At 44.1% G+C, this 17,479-nt stretch overlaps 1 protein-coding gene across 1 annotated transcript; it reads right to left on the reverse strand.

The window, feature by feature from the left end:
- Positions 1-1,400: 1,400 nt before the first annotated feature.
- Positions 1,401-15,892, reverse strand: cspg5b (chondroitin sulfate proteoglycan 5b). Its single transcript, XM_061826282.1, has 5 exons — positions 15,805-15,892; positions 10,678-11,413; positions 7,046-7,234; positions 5,883-6,045; positions 1,401-2,274 (listed from the first exon to the last, which is right to left on the reverse strand). Exons 1-5 carry the CDS (start codon positions 15,890-15,892, stop codon positions 2,080-2,082), a joined length of 1,371 nt encoding a protein of 456 aa, XP_061682266.1. The 3' UTR covers positions 1,401-2,079.
- Between the last annotated feature and the right edge of the window lie 1,587 nt (positions 15,893-17,479).

The following is a 17,479-nucleotide window of genomic DNA, read 5'->3' on the forward strand; positions in this document are numbered from 1 at the left end:
CAAATAATATTACTGCTGTACTGTGAAGCCGAGAGAGGAGCTGAGTCTCCAGTACACTAATATATATCTTCACATTTATCTGTGATAGTTTTTATTGAAATTTTATGTATGTATGCACATAAAGAAATATTTTTCATTATATAGAATTGGTTATCACATTTTATTTAAATTTTTCAATGTCTCATGCTTTTGTTTTAAATATCTAAAAAATATACATCTGTTATGTATATGTATAATTTTTTACAAGTTGAATGTAACTTGAGCATTTTTTAAATTTTTGGATAACCAGGATGGCATAAAAACCAATAACTTTCTGCCTTGTCATGATAACGCAAAGCCGAAATGTACGTACGTATCTAATTCCTCGTGTGGATAAGCGGCAAAGTAAATGGATGAATGGATCTAATTCTAGTTTTTATATGAATACGTTTGAATAAACAAGTGAAGTGCTCCCTTTCCATTTTTCTTGAGCGGGGGAGTATTTGGCTCCTAGCAAAAAGCAGCTCTTATTGACACCATATTCTCTGTCACCATGTAAGACTTCCCACGACCTTTGTGAGGATAAGCAGCTCAGAAAATGGACAGATGGATTATGTAAAACCACTGCACATATATTCGTGTACTGGACTATTTATGTATTTATATGTATAGTTTTTGCCCTCTTCTATCTTTATCTGATTTTTAAAGGTACATTTTACTTTATGTTTATAAAGCAGATTTTTTTTTAACGCCTTTTGAATTGGATCCCATTGGAATGTGCAAGTGTCCCTGATGCATCGGCCGGCTGAGCGTATTTTTCAAGCTCCTACGGCTCGGATGTCAGCCTCATATTTGTCACGGGCCACATTGTCGTTATGAATTCCCTTGGACGGCCGCGATGACACCGACGCCATTTAAATTGAAAGATGACCTCATATACTCTAACTGCGTACAGTGTACACAACACAGTGACGTATAACCAGTTTTGAAATCAGAAGCCTATAAAAACGTGATTTTCAACAGTTTCTTTTCAAATGGAGATTGGTATCTCGACGCTATTACACCCAAATACAATTAGTGATTTTGATATGCGTTTATGGGCCGCATAAAATGATGTGGCGGGCCAGATCTGTGCCCTGGGCCACCAGTTTGACACTGTGTCCTATGGCATTCTCAAGCGCGAGGGGCTGTCCATGGTGCTGAATTTGCACTTTCCGTGTACGTGTGCGAGCGCGTGCGAGCAGCCCTACAGTAGCACAAAAAGCGGGGTCAGTGGAGCGTTCGGTTATTATTAGCGAGGGAGCAGCTGGGCGGTCGTTAGCTTCGTGAGCAGACATGCAGACAAAGAGAGACGCCACAGGGAATGTAGAGCAAAACACGGGGACAAGTTGGATAAAATGAAAAAAGATTTATTCCCACCACTGTTAACTATACTCTTCCATGTATAGCTCCAAAAAAGTACAAAAAGAACCTCAAGTACATAAAAGTATTAGAAATCACATTGAAAACCAAGACACAGCGTGTTTCATATATATAGATTCCAATATTGACTCGAGCAAATACTTTGACGTCATTTAAATCTAGACACTTATTAGCGATGGCGAACATGAAAAAGTCGCAAGCACAGATCCACTTAATTTCCACTTTTTTTATGCGACCTTTTGCAAATATTTTCAGACACTTCACTTTGATAAACACCAATGCATGCGAGCGGTGCGGGGCGGTTAGGTGAGGCCGAGCACAGGTGAGGGGGCGTGGGGGGGGGGGCAGAATGGGAGACAATGGACGTTGGAGTTCATTGGCCAAAGGCCAAGGCAGGGGCGTCAGTAGCGAGGAAAGGTCAGTCATTAGTTCAAAGTGGATAGAGGAAAGAAATGAGATGGGGGCGGGGGGTGGGGGGGGGCACTATGTAATCAGTGTGGACATTGAAGCCTTGTAAACATGTATCCTTGGACTTAGTGTGTGCTGACTTTGACTCGGGGGTGGGCTTGATTATACTTTAAAGGATACACAGTGTGCTCTTTGCAAGGTGTAAACAATGTTAAACTCACTGGCGTGTGTGCTCTCTCGGGTGCTCCAGGCGGGTGCGTTTTGATTTTTTCATACCAGGTTGTTGGGGAGCGCGTTTACCTCGGCGGTGTCGTCTGTGTTGTTGGGGCTGCGGCTGTGGTCGTGGACCACAGAGTTTGGCCGGTTGTTCTCGTGTTTGGGGGAATGCGAGTTGAGGATGTTCATGGCGCCCTCCTCCTTAGGTTGGGGGGACTTGGCGGGGTCCTCCTGCTTCTGGGGGTCGTCCTGTTGGGAAGTTGACTTCATTTTTAGCACAGCTCAAAAACAAAAAGGGCGCGACTAAGGCAGGTTTGATGTACATCGGGTCCTTGTGTGAACGTACACTGCACTTCTATGACTTCAAATTTTCACTTATGCACATTTAATAGTTAGCATTTTGTTTTTATTTGCTGTGGCGCGATGCTGAAAACATACACTACGTACAGTGGACAGAAAAAGTCCACACACCTCTGTTCAAATGCCAGGTTTTCGTGATGTATAAAAAAAATGAGGACATGCAAATCATTTGCTAAAGATTTTTTAACCATTTTTTTTTCATGATTTTTCAACTTGAATTAAAAAAAATAATGAAATAAACAACTCAGACGATGTGGTTCCACAAGTGTACTCACCCTCAGAATTACATTTAAACTCATCTCAAATCCAATCAAACTTCAGATGTTCCAGGAGGCTTTTCCTGACATTTTGCAGTCACATCACTTGTCTATATATCAAATATTTTTTTTTCCATCTATACATTTTTTTTCAGGTTGTAGCTCACATTATGGTGGGAAAGGTTTTAATGTATTTATCCATCCATTTTCAGAGCCGCTTATCATCACAAGAGTCACAGGGTGTGCTGGAGCCTATCCCAACGGGCAGGAGGCGGGGTACACTCTGAACTGGTTGCCAGCCAGGGCACATCAAAACAAACACCCGCACTCACAATCACACCTAGGGGCAATTTAGAGTGTCCACCTAATGTTGCATGTTTATGGGATGTGGGAGGAAACCGGAGTGCCTGGAGAAAACCCACGCAGGCACGGGGAGAACATGCAAACTCCACACAGGCGAGTCTGGGATTGAACCCAGGACCTCAGAACTGTGAGGCCAACGCTTTGCCAGCTGCTCCACCATGCCGCCGGTTTTAATTTATTTTGGTCTATTTTTTTTTTTTTTTTTTTGGTAATCTCAGAAAAAAGCAATTATGCAGGGGTGTGTAGACTTTTTTTCATCCACTCTTTGTCCAGTGGGACAAACTGAATTTTCATATATGTTTCATAGCTTACGTACATTCGGTACAGATGCACAAGCTCATGAGATCCAATGAAAGTAATATGCCTTTACACCGTGTGTATAGTGTGAGGTAATGTTGTAGTTTGTAGTTCAACAGTACTTTTGCAATGCTTTGTACTGTATCTAGTGTCTGCCCCCTCTCCATTTGCATTATTTATTTTATGATAGATAACATAACATAACCATAATCATCTTGAAAGGAGCTTAAAAGCTGACCATCCAATCATTTTCGAGCATGAAAACAAAAGAAGCAAATCAGACCGGACTTGTGACATTTACGCTAGTGCAGTGCGTTTCGTACATCTGCCGGAGCTTTTTAGCCTCTCAACCTGACATTTAAAGCAACTGAGAACTTGTCATTTGCTGCTCTGAAATGCCAGCCAGGTCCAATTTGCTTATCGTAGTTAGCCCAAGGCATTTGGAATCCCCAATAAATACGGATTATGGTTATTCACTTTAAATGTAACCTGCAAGTTTATGTTGATCAGTGTATTGTAAGTTGTGCTGGTGTGACGGCAGTGAGTGGAAATTAAAGTCTGCGCGTGTCAGCTCGTTCAGAGGTCGTCCATTGATCGCTATGTCACGGACAGCTGAAGGTCACAGTCGCAGCAGGCGCTAAGTGGGCCACCATCGATTGGTCGCGCGGGCAGCGGCCGGACGCTGCTTTCTAAATGTCCTCTCCCATCACGCCTTATCGCATCCGTGCGTTTTAAGCGCGTCGGCATTTGGTATGTTCAACTAAACTAAAGCATCACTAAGGAGCACATCTGTATCCCACCAGGTGACAATGTTGGATTAATGGCTATGATTGAATTGTTTTACTTCCATAACAGAAATATGTCATCTTCCAATGTAATTTTGAGGACTTCATTATATCTCAATTCTTATTTATAAGAAAAAAATGCCATAAGTCATGAGATAATTGCCATTAAGATACATTTCATTATTATTAGTTATTATATTGTGTGTGTGTCGGGGCTCCAGTGGGATAGATGTGGTGACCTACAACCATAAATTTGTACTTTCAAGTACACGCAAAAATTCCGATACGGAATGTTGCTTGGGGAAGCAATACATGCACAAGCCATAGCAGGGAATTTTGTGAAACAAAACAGCTTGGAAGCTGCAGAGGCATTCAGCTAAAGCGGGTCAGGGACCTTACAGTGAATTTGTGCCGAATAATTGATTGCGGAGAGCCCAGCATCAGGTGATTAATCATTCCACGATTCAGGAAAATATTAAAGTATTGCAGCCGCCTCCAGCAACAACAAGATCGATGCGAGATATTGTTGTGGGCCGGGAAGGTTCCCACCGAGTGTCAAAATGTGGCATTTAATATCTGGATAGGTCAAAGCGAAGCCAGGTCGGGATAGAAGGAGGGGTGGGGGGTGGGGTGCTTGGGTTGGCAACCGATTGCGGAAACTCCGCTCCGCTTACCTGGTAGTGGTTATAAGAGTTTCTGGGTTTAAATTCCCAGCTAAAGGTGGTTGATGATGGCCTCTGAGGGAATCAGTGAGTGTAAAAAAAAATATCCCATAAAAATACATCCATATGTACATAATCATACAGTATATGTGTTGTATCTCTGTGTAGATATACAATGTATAAACGACGACAAGTTTGCCTCAATTGATTTAAAGATCAGAATATTCAGTAGTTCAATTCACACAGTGAAACTCACACATGAGACAGAAAATACAGAACACACATGAAAATACTTTTCAGAAGGCTCAATTCATTTATGTATTAAAAATAATCCATCCACTTTCTTTGCCACTTATCCTCACAGGAGTCGCGGGAAGTGCTGGAGCCTATCCCAGCTGTCAACGGTACACCCTGAACTTGTCGCCAGCCAATCGCAGGGCACATCGAGACAAACAGCAGCACTCACTATCACACCTAGGGGCAATTTAGAGTGTCCAATTAATGTTGCATGTTTTTGGAACATGGGAGGAAACCGGAGTGCCCGGAGAAAACCCACACAGGCACGGGGAGAACATGCAAACTCCACACAGGCGAGTCTGTGATCGAAACCGGGACCTCAGAACTGTGAGGCCAACGCTTTACCAGCGGCTCCACTGTGCCGCCCATATTAAAAATAATTTTGATATATTTCTTATGTAATTCTATATTTGAATTTCACGAGATCCTGAATTGTGGGTTGTTCCATCGTTGTGAGCGCAAATCATTGAAATTATTTTTTCACTGTCACTAGTCAATTTATGTAACATTGTGTATGAATTTCACATTTTGAATTGGCCCAATGAACTAAATTGACTTTAAATGTGCAACTTTCTGAGTGAACAATTCTAGACGAGCTTTCCCTATTTATCAGGGATAGTAAGATGCACGTATAATTCATATCAGAAAGCACGCATACAGCAGTTGTGGAAAGACACACAAAGCGAACACAGAGGATAAAACGTAATGAACGGTGAGGTCAAATGATAGACAGAAGAGGAGAAGAGAGAAAGCGGAGGATGGAGAAAGAAGTCGGAGACGGTGGCCAATGGAAGGAGGACGGGTGGAGAGTGAACATGAGGAAAGGTGGGGCATACCTGACAGATAATGTTGTCATAGTACGCCAGGTTGTGAGTGTGAGCTTGGGGCACGGGCGCTGGGGAGTCGCACAATTTCCTTACGTTTGGCTGCGAGCCGTCAGCTGTGGTCGAAACCGAGAGGCCGTCCGTCTGCGGCTCGGAGCTCTGCGGACGGTACTTACTGTAGGGTGGGGGGTGGGGGGGAACCCAAAATGTTAGCATGTGGAAACTTATGTGTCACCAAAATCATATTGTGCAATAGATTTTGTTATTTATGTACTGTATATATACATTTGTTGAAGTAGTATAGTAATAGTGATATCATTTTATCAGGGCTATATTTTTAAAAAAATATCGAGTGCAATGATGTGGAACTGCATGACATCAAACTCAGTGGGAGTCTTAGTATTCACTGGCATAATAATAACAATAATAACATAGCATAATACACATTTACAGCTTTATTTATCCTTGGGGGTGGGGGGTTGTGCCAAGTTATCAAAATGGGTACAGACCGACTGTTAAAATGCATTTTTACTTTTGACATATTGTACCTCAGTATGTGTCAGTCTATATATTTTTTGCTTTTACTTGTACAGTAGTTTGTAGTTAGAGGTTTTTCAAGGAAAAATAACATTATTTTTTATTTTAAAAAACACAGAGGAATAAGATAATTAAGTACAATGTCATGAATAAAAATGTGCACCATAATTTGATGCTGCAATTCAGTTCATTGTGCTGCTCTTTATAGTGTGCCCAGCCTGGCCACCAGAAGGCGGTCTTGCAGAATAAGGTTGTGCAGACATAAACGAAGAAGAATAGTACTTCCTGTAAGGGACTGTAAGATTCTGTAATATTTGTCATTTTGATAGGGGACACAGAATATATGCCTGTGAATATTGCTACATTATCCATCTACATGTGTTGCTCCACCTTTTGTTCAAATATCTGTTGTTTCTAAAACCTTGACTATTGATACTATTTGTAAGCAAGTATTTTGCATTAGCAGTTAGCATTAAGCTAATCAGACTTTCAAAAGGCAAAGGATGGGGTTGTTTTAAATTCAGTTGTCAGAAAAAAATTAACAGCAGAATGAATACATTGTTCACTATTTGCCAAACTGGAGTTTTTTTTTTTTTTTTTTTTTTTTATATTTTTGTCCACATGGACCAAACACACACCTGCGTTTGCGAAGTCGTTTGTTCTCGTTCTTGAGGCGGTGCAGCCTCTTGGCGAAGAACACGACAATCATGAAGAGAAGGAGGAGCGCTATGGACGCCACGCCCACCACCGTGCTCATCACCTGGAACTCGGTGATGGCCCAATCGCAGCGCGTGCCTTTGTTCCAGATGTAGTCCTGCACATTGCACCTGCATGGACGAACGCAAAGGAATCCGGAGAGACGCCAATACCGTTAAGACACTTGTGTGCACCGGTACACATGACTGGCCGCCAGTAGCTCGGACCAGTGACTACTAGTACTTAGTTTGGCTAGTGTTAGTAAAAATAAAAAAGATGTGGCTCCAGCATTCAACATAAAAGCACGAAAGAGGCTGATGGTGTCCTGAGTTGTGTCTGCCAAAGCTGGGATTCTCCCTGCAGCCTAAACCTTAATGAGCTCAAAGGATCAGTGAATGTGTATGTGCATTTGCATATGTGCCATGTGCGTGCAACGGATTCACTGTGTGGTTGCAAACATGCCCACCGGCACGGTAGCAAACATATTCTGCATTTTTTTTTGTGTGTGTGTCTTATATTTAAAATTATCTGAGGTGCTTTAATGCCTCGTGAAAAGTTGTTGCAGTTTTGTTTGTTGTAAGAGAGACTGAGATGCATTTATTTATAACCAGCCATTTCACTTACTTATTATATGACTCCCGTCTTGAGATACAAATAAATTTTATTGTATGTTGTGATGACACAATCTGGTCAAATTCCGAACTGAACTTACTGACACTTTCAAAGTTTTTGGTTGCGTACTCTCACAGTAGTAGTAGTAGTAATAGTAGTAGTAGTAAAACAATGCAGCACACTAGTTTAAACTAAGGCACTAGTTGCCGTTTGGTTTAGCATGAGTTCTTAAGGTACATGTACCAGTATGCTCTTTGTCCTCAATGGCAAAACGTACACGAAACGATTTTTCCCCCCATATTTCTGTGCACTAGTGGATACCTGCATGCTAGTGGTATTAGTATTGAAGCACTTAGTAATATATATGATTTTTTTTCCAGGCGCACTAGTAGTACAGTTGTCATACTTGTGTGAAGAAATGTAATTCATGTTACAGTTGTGAGTAGTGTGCAATCGTATACTCGTAGTGCACTAGTTGCACATGGAAAGCCATTTTAGGTGTGCACCTTTACACTAGTATCCTGCTTGTCCTCACTTGTGAAGAAAAACTGAGCACAAAATAGAACTGTGTCAAGCTGTACATTTTGTTCCCACTAATAGTATCACTTTTGGCCTATATTACCATACTAGTAAAGTAGAAACACTATAGGCCCATCAAGTAGGTATCTGTCATGCACAAAGAGCCCTCTAGTCATATCAAAATGTCCACTAGTAGTACAAGTAAGGTATACTTTGCCTTACAGCAGACATGCCCGCTTGTAGTACTCGTAAGGTAAAAGTCGTGGAAAAGAAATTACTGGGAAGAATGAATTGTCTTGCAGTTGAGCACAAAAAGGATACTAGTACATGGATCTTAACCCTTTTGTTGGCCATCATTACTGTTTTCATGGAAATTGTCAAGGTAGCCTCAAAAGTACAAACAGCTTCCTGTACGTGCATTTGAACATATGAGGAAGCGGCGTAACAGGTCATGAGACACCCACACTGGATGCATGGCCAGGCATTGCAGAGAGATAACTCTGTCCAATTATTTTATTATTTAAATCTAAAAAAACAAAGTCACCAAAATATGATGTGTAGTTAAGTATTTGCTAAATCTGTCTTATTGTGCATCTTTACTTACTAAAACACACACACACACACACACACACACACACACAGAGTGAGTAAATATTCAGTAACACCATTCTGGACTGTATATCATAACTGTTGTGCAGAATAGTTTTGCATCTCCAGAATCAGTACTTTTCAGGAAAAGGAAAGAGTTTTTGGACCATGACTCAGCAGAAACAGAGAGATGAGTAATTGTTAGACTCTGCGCGAGACAACGCAGATGGTGCCATCCAGACTTTGAGTATTGCATGACGATGTGTTTTGTCTGTTGCTCATCCCGAATTGTCACCTCAGTGATACATAATGAGTGAATTTTAGCGTCCACCCACTGAAGCCTAAAGAGTACTGTATGTACAGTACACTGTTTTTATTTCCTTGTCTTCAAAATGCATACTTTTCCTTTTCGGTGACCCTGCTGTGATCTTCATGACACATTAATCCAGCCTTCTGTCAGGATCCGGACGACCTAATGGTCTCCTCAATCTTTTCTTTTGCTGCAGTGAACAAGAATGTTGGAAATCCTCCTCTGGACTAGAAATGAAATTTGGGAAAGAGTCAACAATCCATCACTCCTAAAAAAAAAAAAAGGAGGGGGCTTGTATGGGGAATATCTTGCTTCTCTGAATACAGTGAAGAAAACAAATACAGTATCTGAACACCCTGCTATCTTGCAAGTTCTCCCATTTAGAAATCATGGAGGGGTCTGAAATCTTCATCGTAGGTGCATGTCCACTGTGAGAGAGATAATCTAAAAAGAAAAATCCAGAAATCCCAATATATGATTTTTTAACGATTTATTGGTGTGATACAGCTGGAGATGAGTATTTCAACACCTGTCTGTCAGCTAGAATTCTGACCCTCAAAGACTTGTTACTCCACCTTTAAAATTCCACCTCCACTCCGCATGAGTTCCATCCCAAGAACACCATCCCTACTGTGAAGCATGGGGGTGGTAGCATCATGCTTTGGGGGTGTTTTTCTGTACAAGGGACAGGAAGACTGCACTGTATTAAGGAGAGGATGACCGCGGCCACGTATTGTGAGATTTTGGGGAACAACCTCTTTCTCTCAGTCAGAGGATTGAAGATGGGTCGCGGCTGGGTCTTTCAACATAACAATGGCCCGAAGCACACAGCCAGGAAAACCAAGGAGTGGCTCCGTAAGAAGCACATCAAGGTTCTGACGTTACCCAGGCAGTCTCCAGACCTAAACCCAATAGAAAATCTTTGGAGTGAGCTGAAACGCCGTGTTTCTCAGTGACAGCCCAGAAACCTGTCTGATCTCGAGAGGATCTGTGTGGAGGAATGGGCCAAAATCCCTCCTGCTGTGTGTACAAATCTGGTGAACAATTACAGGAAACATTTGACATATGCAATTGCAGACAAAGGCTTCTGTACCAAATATTAACATTGGTTTTCTCAGATGTTCAAATACTTATTTGCAGCTGTATCACACAAATAAATTGTTAAAAAATCATACATTGTGATTTCTGGATTTTTCTTTTGAGATTATCTCTCTCACAGTGGACATGCACCTATGATGAACATTTCAGACCCCTCCATGATTTCTAAGTACAAGATAGCAGTGTGTTCAAATGGTTATTTTCTTCACTGTACTTTATGCTACTGTTGTTTAATGCTCCTTTTTTAAAATTCCTCCAGTTACCTATCAACCTATCTACCTATCAATATCTCAAACATAGTTGACTTTATCTCTTTCTATTTATGGCTTTTGGTGGTGTTTTATTATTATTATTATTATTATTTCCTGAAAAGCAATGATTTTTGGTGATGCAAAGATTCTGGTATACAGCTACAACATGTAAATGTATGTTTGTGTTTTTTTTTACCTGCAGAAAGCGCCCACCCCCGCCACAACAGTGCACACTCCTTCATTGAAGCAGAAATTGGGTTCAACGTCACACTGGGACACACACATCCCGGGACCAGAGCGCACGAAGCCCAGCCTGCACCCGTCGCTCCCCATGGCGCCGCCCAAACTCAAGTCCTCGCTGTTGTCCGGCTCGGGCAATGGCTGGGCGGGTGAAGCCGGTTTGTTCTCTGTTGGAGGCTTCACATTGATGGGAGCACCGGCCAAGAGGGGATTCTCATCCTCCATGTCGGCCGGGGCCGAAGGGGAGGGCTCGGGCTCTTGGGTGGGGGCGGACGCCGAGAGGTCGTCATCAGGCGACAGGTAGTCGTAAAAATCAGAGAACGTCCAAGCTGTGGGGTCGCCTCCTTTTTGCTTTTGGGGTTTTGGAATTTTGGCTCCGTTAGGATCAAGATCCGATGACGCAATCTCCGGCGCCGAGCGGTGGAACTCCACGGTGATAATGTCATCAGACAAGGGGTTCCCGGGCTGATCCGGTCCTGCTCCTCCCGCAGTCAACTCCTCCCCCGCGGGATCTGGATTTAGATGGACCTGTTTGTGGGAGCGGTGATGCTTGGGGAAAGTGGGGTGCCCCGCTTCTATCAGGTGGTCTCTCTCTGCTGAGTCATCACTGAGCACCATTCTGGCATTCAAGGCTTCCTGGTTGATGGATGACTGGTTGCGGTGGTGATGACGCCTGGTCATCAAATGCTTCCCTGCCAAATTAAAACCAAACGACAAATTAGGCAACGGTTCTTCGTGAAGGTTCTCGATCTGGTCACGAGGGGTGCATAACTTTCCATGGGAATTAAAGGAATTCCAGTGGAATACTGGAACGTACTGCAAGGGTGACCAAATGGGAGAATAAAGTGTGACACAAGATCCACCCATCCATCAATCCAGTTAATATCCATTCATTTTATTTATTCATCTATCCAGTTATCCTGTCAATTAAGCGCAAAATATTGAAAAGATTCACCTCAAGGGGAATCTGCGCATAAACTCTAGTGACAGAAACTCCCCACAATGATGAGAAAGCAGATTGGTAAGAAAAATAAAATAAAATAAATGTTGACCGGGTAAAACAAATCCATGCAGTTTAAAGGTTCAAAGGTCAAGTAATTTGCTGTAAATGACAGCCAAAGAGGAGTTCAAGAGTGCAGTGTAATCAAAGTGTGACGCTGCAGGATTAGACACACTGAATGACTGACTAATGTGCTCCGGTGACCAAGACTGGGTGGGGCTGAGTAGATTAAGATTTAGAACCATAGGTTAGAGGTCGCCTGGTCGGCCGCATTCGCCGAAAACATCCGCTGGAGTTCGAAGGCGAAGACAAACTGACGCTTACGAGGCACACCTGCACGAGATCCAATACAACATTTGTCAAAAGTGTCCCTTTACAAATGATTGTATCGTATATTGAGTGAATTGCATTATTCCATATTTAGCAGCAGAGGTGGGCTAGAATTAATCGCATTCATTCCCTCTATTGACATCTTTTCCGAGATTTCCCGCCTAATCTGAATTTTCTACTCCAAATTTGTGCTGATCACAAATCCAAAGCAATGTACGCCGCCACCTACAGGGATCTGTTTGTCACTGGAATGCTTTATACACCCGAATATCACTGGCAAGCTGGGCGAGACCCTCTTCCACGCTTACATATTGAAACACAAATCGGTGTCGGATCAGCGTTCGATTCCAGTTGACGAATATAATCGTCCACGGCAGCGAACGAGTTAAGGCAGAAATAGAGTTAGGTGCGTGATAATGTTCGCACTTAATTGAATTTCAAGAGGACACTTCTACACAATCTCCGCCACATAACAGCAAAGCTCAATCGAGCGCTCGGCCGGCCGTCTTCTCCGTCCGTCCGTCTGTCCGTCTGTGTCCATTGAGACCTCAGCTCATTGTCAGGCACACCATTCATCGCTGATGTTAAAACCATCCAAACGTGCCCGCAGGCACGAAACCTCGGTGGCGGCCGAGGAAAGCACGAGAGTAGCACACACACGCACGCTGTCCCGCACACACCGCGCAGTTGCCATGGTGAGATGCAAAGAGGTGGCAGGTTGAAAGGAGGAGAGAAGCAAGGGGGGCTGTAGCAGAAACACAGAATCCAGTGTTTGCCGCCGCTGCTCCTGTTTTTTAATCAATCAAGCCAGCCTCACACTAAGTGATTTCTGCCAACTCGAGCTCTGGGAAAGGAAACAAAAAAATAAAGTGAGGTGGAGTGAAAGTCTTTGAGAGAGATGTTCCACCCAAGCCGAGTGAAAGTATTTCCTTTGAAGGTGGCGCTTGCCAATCAGTTTTCCGCGGAGGCTCAAATGTCGCGTCCTGTTAGCAGCTGGCTCAGTTAACTATTTATACGCATTAAATGGAACAAGGGCAGATTACAAGAGCAAGCGGCGCACATTAGATGCACAAGGCCCCCCTGCTTTGCGAGTGGATTTCTCTTCTTTGAAATAGCGGTATTCGTGCCTTGAACCGCCACTCCGTCTTCACCTTTGCTTGTCGCCATGGTAACGGGTATGACTGGAGGTGGCCGTCCTCGTAGACGCTCCCGGAATCCGGCGCTTAAGCCAGCGGGGCACCGGGGCAATAATGGCCAACTATGCCGCATCCGTCGTTTTGACTACTCTAACCATGTTAGGAGCACCTAATTCTGCATGGGCATTTCTTTAATATTAATAATTAATTAATGATATGTAATGCTCATTCGCAATCAATGGAATGTATTCAAATTGCCATCACTAGTGGAAAGTTAGGTTAATAGAAGACTCTTAATTGTCCTTCGGCAAACTAGCGGTGTAGAAATTTGAACAGTAGAGTTTGTAACTAATTAAGTTTGTATCAGGAGACGTTCTTCAGTGTACCAAATATGCATGTTTTTTGTTTTTTTGATGTGGGAACTTGGAGAACCCACAACAGCAGCAAAGGAACATGCAAACTCTACTCAGGAAGGCCGAAGCCAGTATTTGAACCCTGAACCTCAGATCATGTAATTGTTCTGCCTGTCACTATACGTCGCTGGCATTGATCGAAGAACAGCAATTTGTACGAAATAAAAAGATTTGGACCAATTCAGGGAAATTGGATCATTTCCCAGGGTGCACCAGATGATCTCTGGTCGGTAGTGACACATACTTAATTGGCTACTGTTTATAGCGGGGGTGCTATTTTGGTCACCGATTCATTGTTTAAAGACCTTGTTGAACTTTAAATTCTTAAATTATCCAAAACCTTGAACTTTTACCTCTTAGCAGTAAATATGATCGGATTTATGATTTCCATACATTTGCTTTTACTTCTGCAAACAATATGTTTTTGCCTTTTTAACATTTTACAGGGGCGGCACAGTGCGTTAGTTAGAAAGCGTTGGCCTCACAGTTCAGAGGTCCCGGGTTCAATCCCGGATCCACATATGTGAAGTTTGCATGTTCTCCCCGTGCCTGCGTGGGTTTTCTCCGGGCAATCTGGTTTCCTCCCACATCCCAAAAACATGCAACATTAAGTGAACACTCTATAAATTGTCTTTAGGTGTGATTGTGAATGCGGCTGTTTGTCTCTACGTGCCCTGCGATTGGCTGGCAACCAGTTCAGGGTGTACCCTGCCTCCTGCCCGTTGACAGCTGGGATAGGCTCCAGGCACCCCTTGCAACTCTTGTGAGGATAAGCAGCTAAAAAAGTGGATGGATGGATGGATGGATGGATGGATGGATGGATGGATGGACATTTTACTGACCGAACGGTAATTTCATCATAATACTGTCCTGTTTTTCAATGAAAAGATTGACATTTTTGGGGAAATGGAAGCGTTTTATTCAATTCGTTGATTGATCAAAAAACTGATTAACCGACTACTACAAAATCATTATTCGCACACCCTGCGTTCTCCCATCCTTTTCACATGCCTTTGTTGGGTGGGGAGCGGCAAATGTCAGCACTGGGAGATGCTGCTGATCTTTCGACGACACCTTACGCGCTTCGCGGGGATACAAAGGCAGATGGACCTCGCGGTGAGAATTCACGCAGACTGAAGAAACACAAGATGGCAGTCTGGATTGTTGCCACAGACATCTTCATTAAAAGGCATGGAATTCTATTCCAATCTGTAAAACTCATGCACCCAACTGGTTGCCTGCTTCTTAGCGTGACACAAATGTGACCTAAAATGACCGAAATGGTAATTGTCTACATAAGGTCTGAAACTAGTAACTCCTCAAGTTGCATTAAAGGGAATTTATGGTCACTTTAGATTTTCAACTACAACATCTCATCATGTTCCCCAATTGCCCATTGCTGTCGCAACAACATATGACAGCATATACATTTTCGGTCATTAAGCCGCAGGGTTGACACTCCTGGGGGCGGGGGGTGGGGGGTGGGGTGTTCAGTGAGAAAAGAAGGGCGGCGATAAGGATGTGAGGGTGGGTGCTCGTGCACGTGAACCCCTGCGACCCTCGGCGTGCACGAGCCGCCTGTTGCTGGGCAGCGGCTGCAAGCTAATTCAATCCCCCCAGATTTAACACCTTCATTCCCACTACTACAACCACGGTTGGCTTGCACCCCACCCCCCCCCACCCTCCACAACCCCGCTCCCCTCCAAGTCTCAAGTGATGCAAATGAGACAGGTCAGCTGCATCCACAAAGATCTACAGGAATTCAAATTGCACTAGAATTGGCATGTGAACCTAATCCAGCCTTTTGTCAGGGACGCACGCACCATGGACCCGCAACAATATACACTTATGCACGTGCATGACATCATCACTTTGAGGATGAAATCACCGTGCACTCATTTTGTCACTCAGAGCAGCTCACACCATGACAACAGCCCAAACGGTGTCCAATTCATTTATTTGATAGCAATAGAAAGAGACTACATAAAAACATTTTTTCTAGGACGGTTGTCATTTGAGCCACATGAAAGATTTTTTTTTTCCCATCCAGTGCAACCAAACTTGCCCTTAATTCCCCCTCCTATGCAAGACATGCCGCAGGTGCAATGTAATTCACGCAAGTTGCACGCACACGCTACACAGACACACACTGTCTGGGTGTGACAAGGTATTATAGTCACGCGTGAAAATGCGGTGGGCCTTACCGTGAGCGGACTCGGGGATGAGAACCATGGAGATGGCGAGGAGGACCTGCCAGGTCAACAAGCGGCCGTCACCGTCGCTGCACGCCATCAGGCTGGCTTCTTCCTCTGACGCTCCGCTGCTCAACTCTACCCTGATCCTCGTCTTCAGATAGTGGAGCGCAATACACTGGCGTCATTCAACAGCTTTGGTTCGGGTCCATCGCTTTGCGGAGTGGCCGTTCCACTATTCCTCCGCACCCTTAGCGCGCCGGCAACGTGTTTTTTTTTCCCCTCCTTTGGAGTGAGTGGAGTAGTAAATGCGCGCCGTCCGAGTCCCTGCAGAATCGTGTTTAATAAGCCGGTGCGTTCGCGGACGAGAGAGCCGCCGCTCTTCCACCTCCGTGCGTGTTTTAAGTGGCTGTGCGTGCACGACGGACAGAGAATTGGCCTGCCTCACTAAGTCAGCGCGACCTGGAGGATGCAAAAAGCTCGTGCGCGGTAATCCTCTTACTGTTTTATTGTGCGATAGGCACCAGACAATACCATTTGCTCGTGATTCACCCAGTACGGACCGGGTATTAGGGGCCGGGGAGGGGAGTGCACCACTTCTCCCAGCAGATGGTGCTGTGGTACATTTCTTTATTGGTAGTTTTATTTCATTCTGTGGGCACACTAGTTACTTAAAAAAAACGGCTTATTAAATATATATTTAACATTATTGCAAGCCCTGCCACAGGAGTGAGGATAAGCGGCCCATCCCAGCTGTCTTTGGGCGAGAGGCGGGGTACACCTTGAACTGGTCGCCATTCAGTCGCATAAAAGATGTCATGTCATTATCCAAAGCGCTCATCCTCACAAGGGTTGCAGGAAAGATGGAGATTATCCCAGCTAGCTGCGGGCGAAAGGCGGACTACACCCTGAACTGGTCGCCAGTCAGTCACAGGGCAGATATCGGCACAATCACTGAATGGGAATCGATCCCATGCATGCTGCCCGTACCAAAGGCTGGCGTGTGTACCACTACACCATCAGTGACTCCTATGAAAGGTGTCATGTCATTATCCAAGCCGCTTATCCTCACAAGGGTTGCAGGAAAGCTGGAGCCTATCCCAGCCAGCTTCAAGCGAAGTACATCCTGAACTGGTCCCCAGTCAGTCACAGGGCAGATATTGACACCATCACTGAGCAGGAGTCGATCCCACGCTGCCCGCACCAAAGGCAGGCGTGTGTACCACTACACCAAAAATGAAATTAAAATCTTTTTGAATCGAATTGAAATTGGTAAACAGATGTGTTTCAAAGCTAACAGTTCAGAACAAAATCATGCACATTTTTTTTACTTAAAATTGAAATACTTCTGGTGGAAGAGTGGGTCAGCTGATAAAGCGTTGGCCTCAGAGTTCTGACGACCCGGGCTCAATCCAGCCCTGCTTGTGTGGAGTACCTGCGTGGGTTTTCTCTGGACACTCCAGTTTCCTCCCAAATGCTAAAAACATTCCACATTAATTGGACACTCTAAATTGCCCCTAGGTGTAATTGTGAGTGTGGCTGTTTGTCTGGATGTGCCCTGCGATTGTCTGGCAACCAGTTCAGGGTATGCCTCGCCTCCTGTCCGTTGACAGCTGGGATAGGCTCCAGCACTCTCACCGCGACCCTCGTGAGGATAAGCGGCAAAAGAAAATGGATGGGTGCCTTT

The sequence above is a fragment of the Syngnathoides biaculeatus genome, chromosome 1, assembly GCF_019802595.1.
Source record: "Syngnathoides biaculeatus isolate LvHL_M chromosome 1, ASM1980259v1, whole genome shotgun sequence".
Classification (NCBI taxonomy): Eukaryota; Metazoa; Chordata; class Actinopteri; order Syngnathiformes; family Syngnathidae; genus Syngnathoides; species Syngnathoides biaculeatus.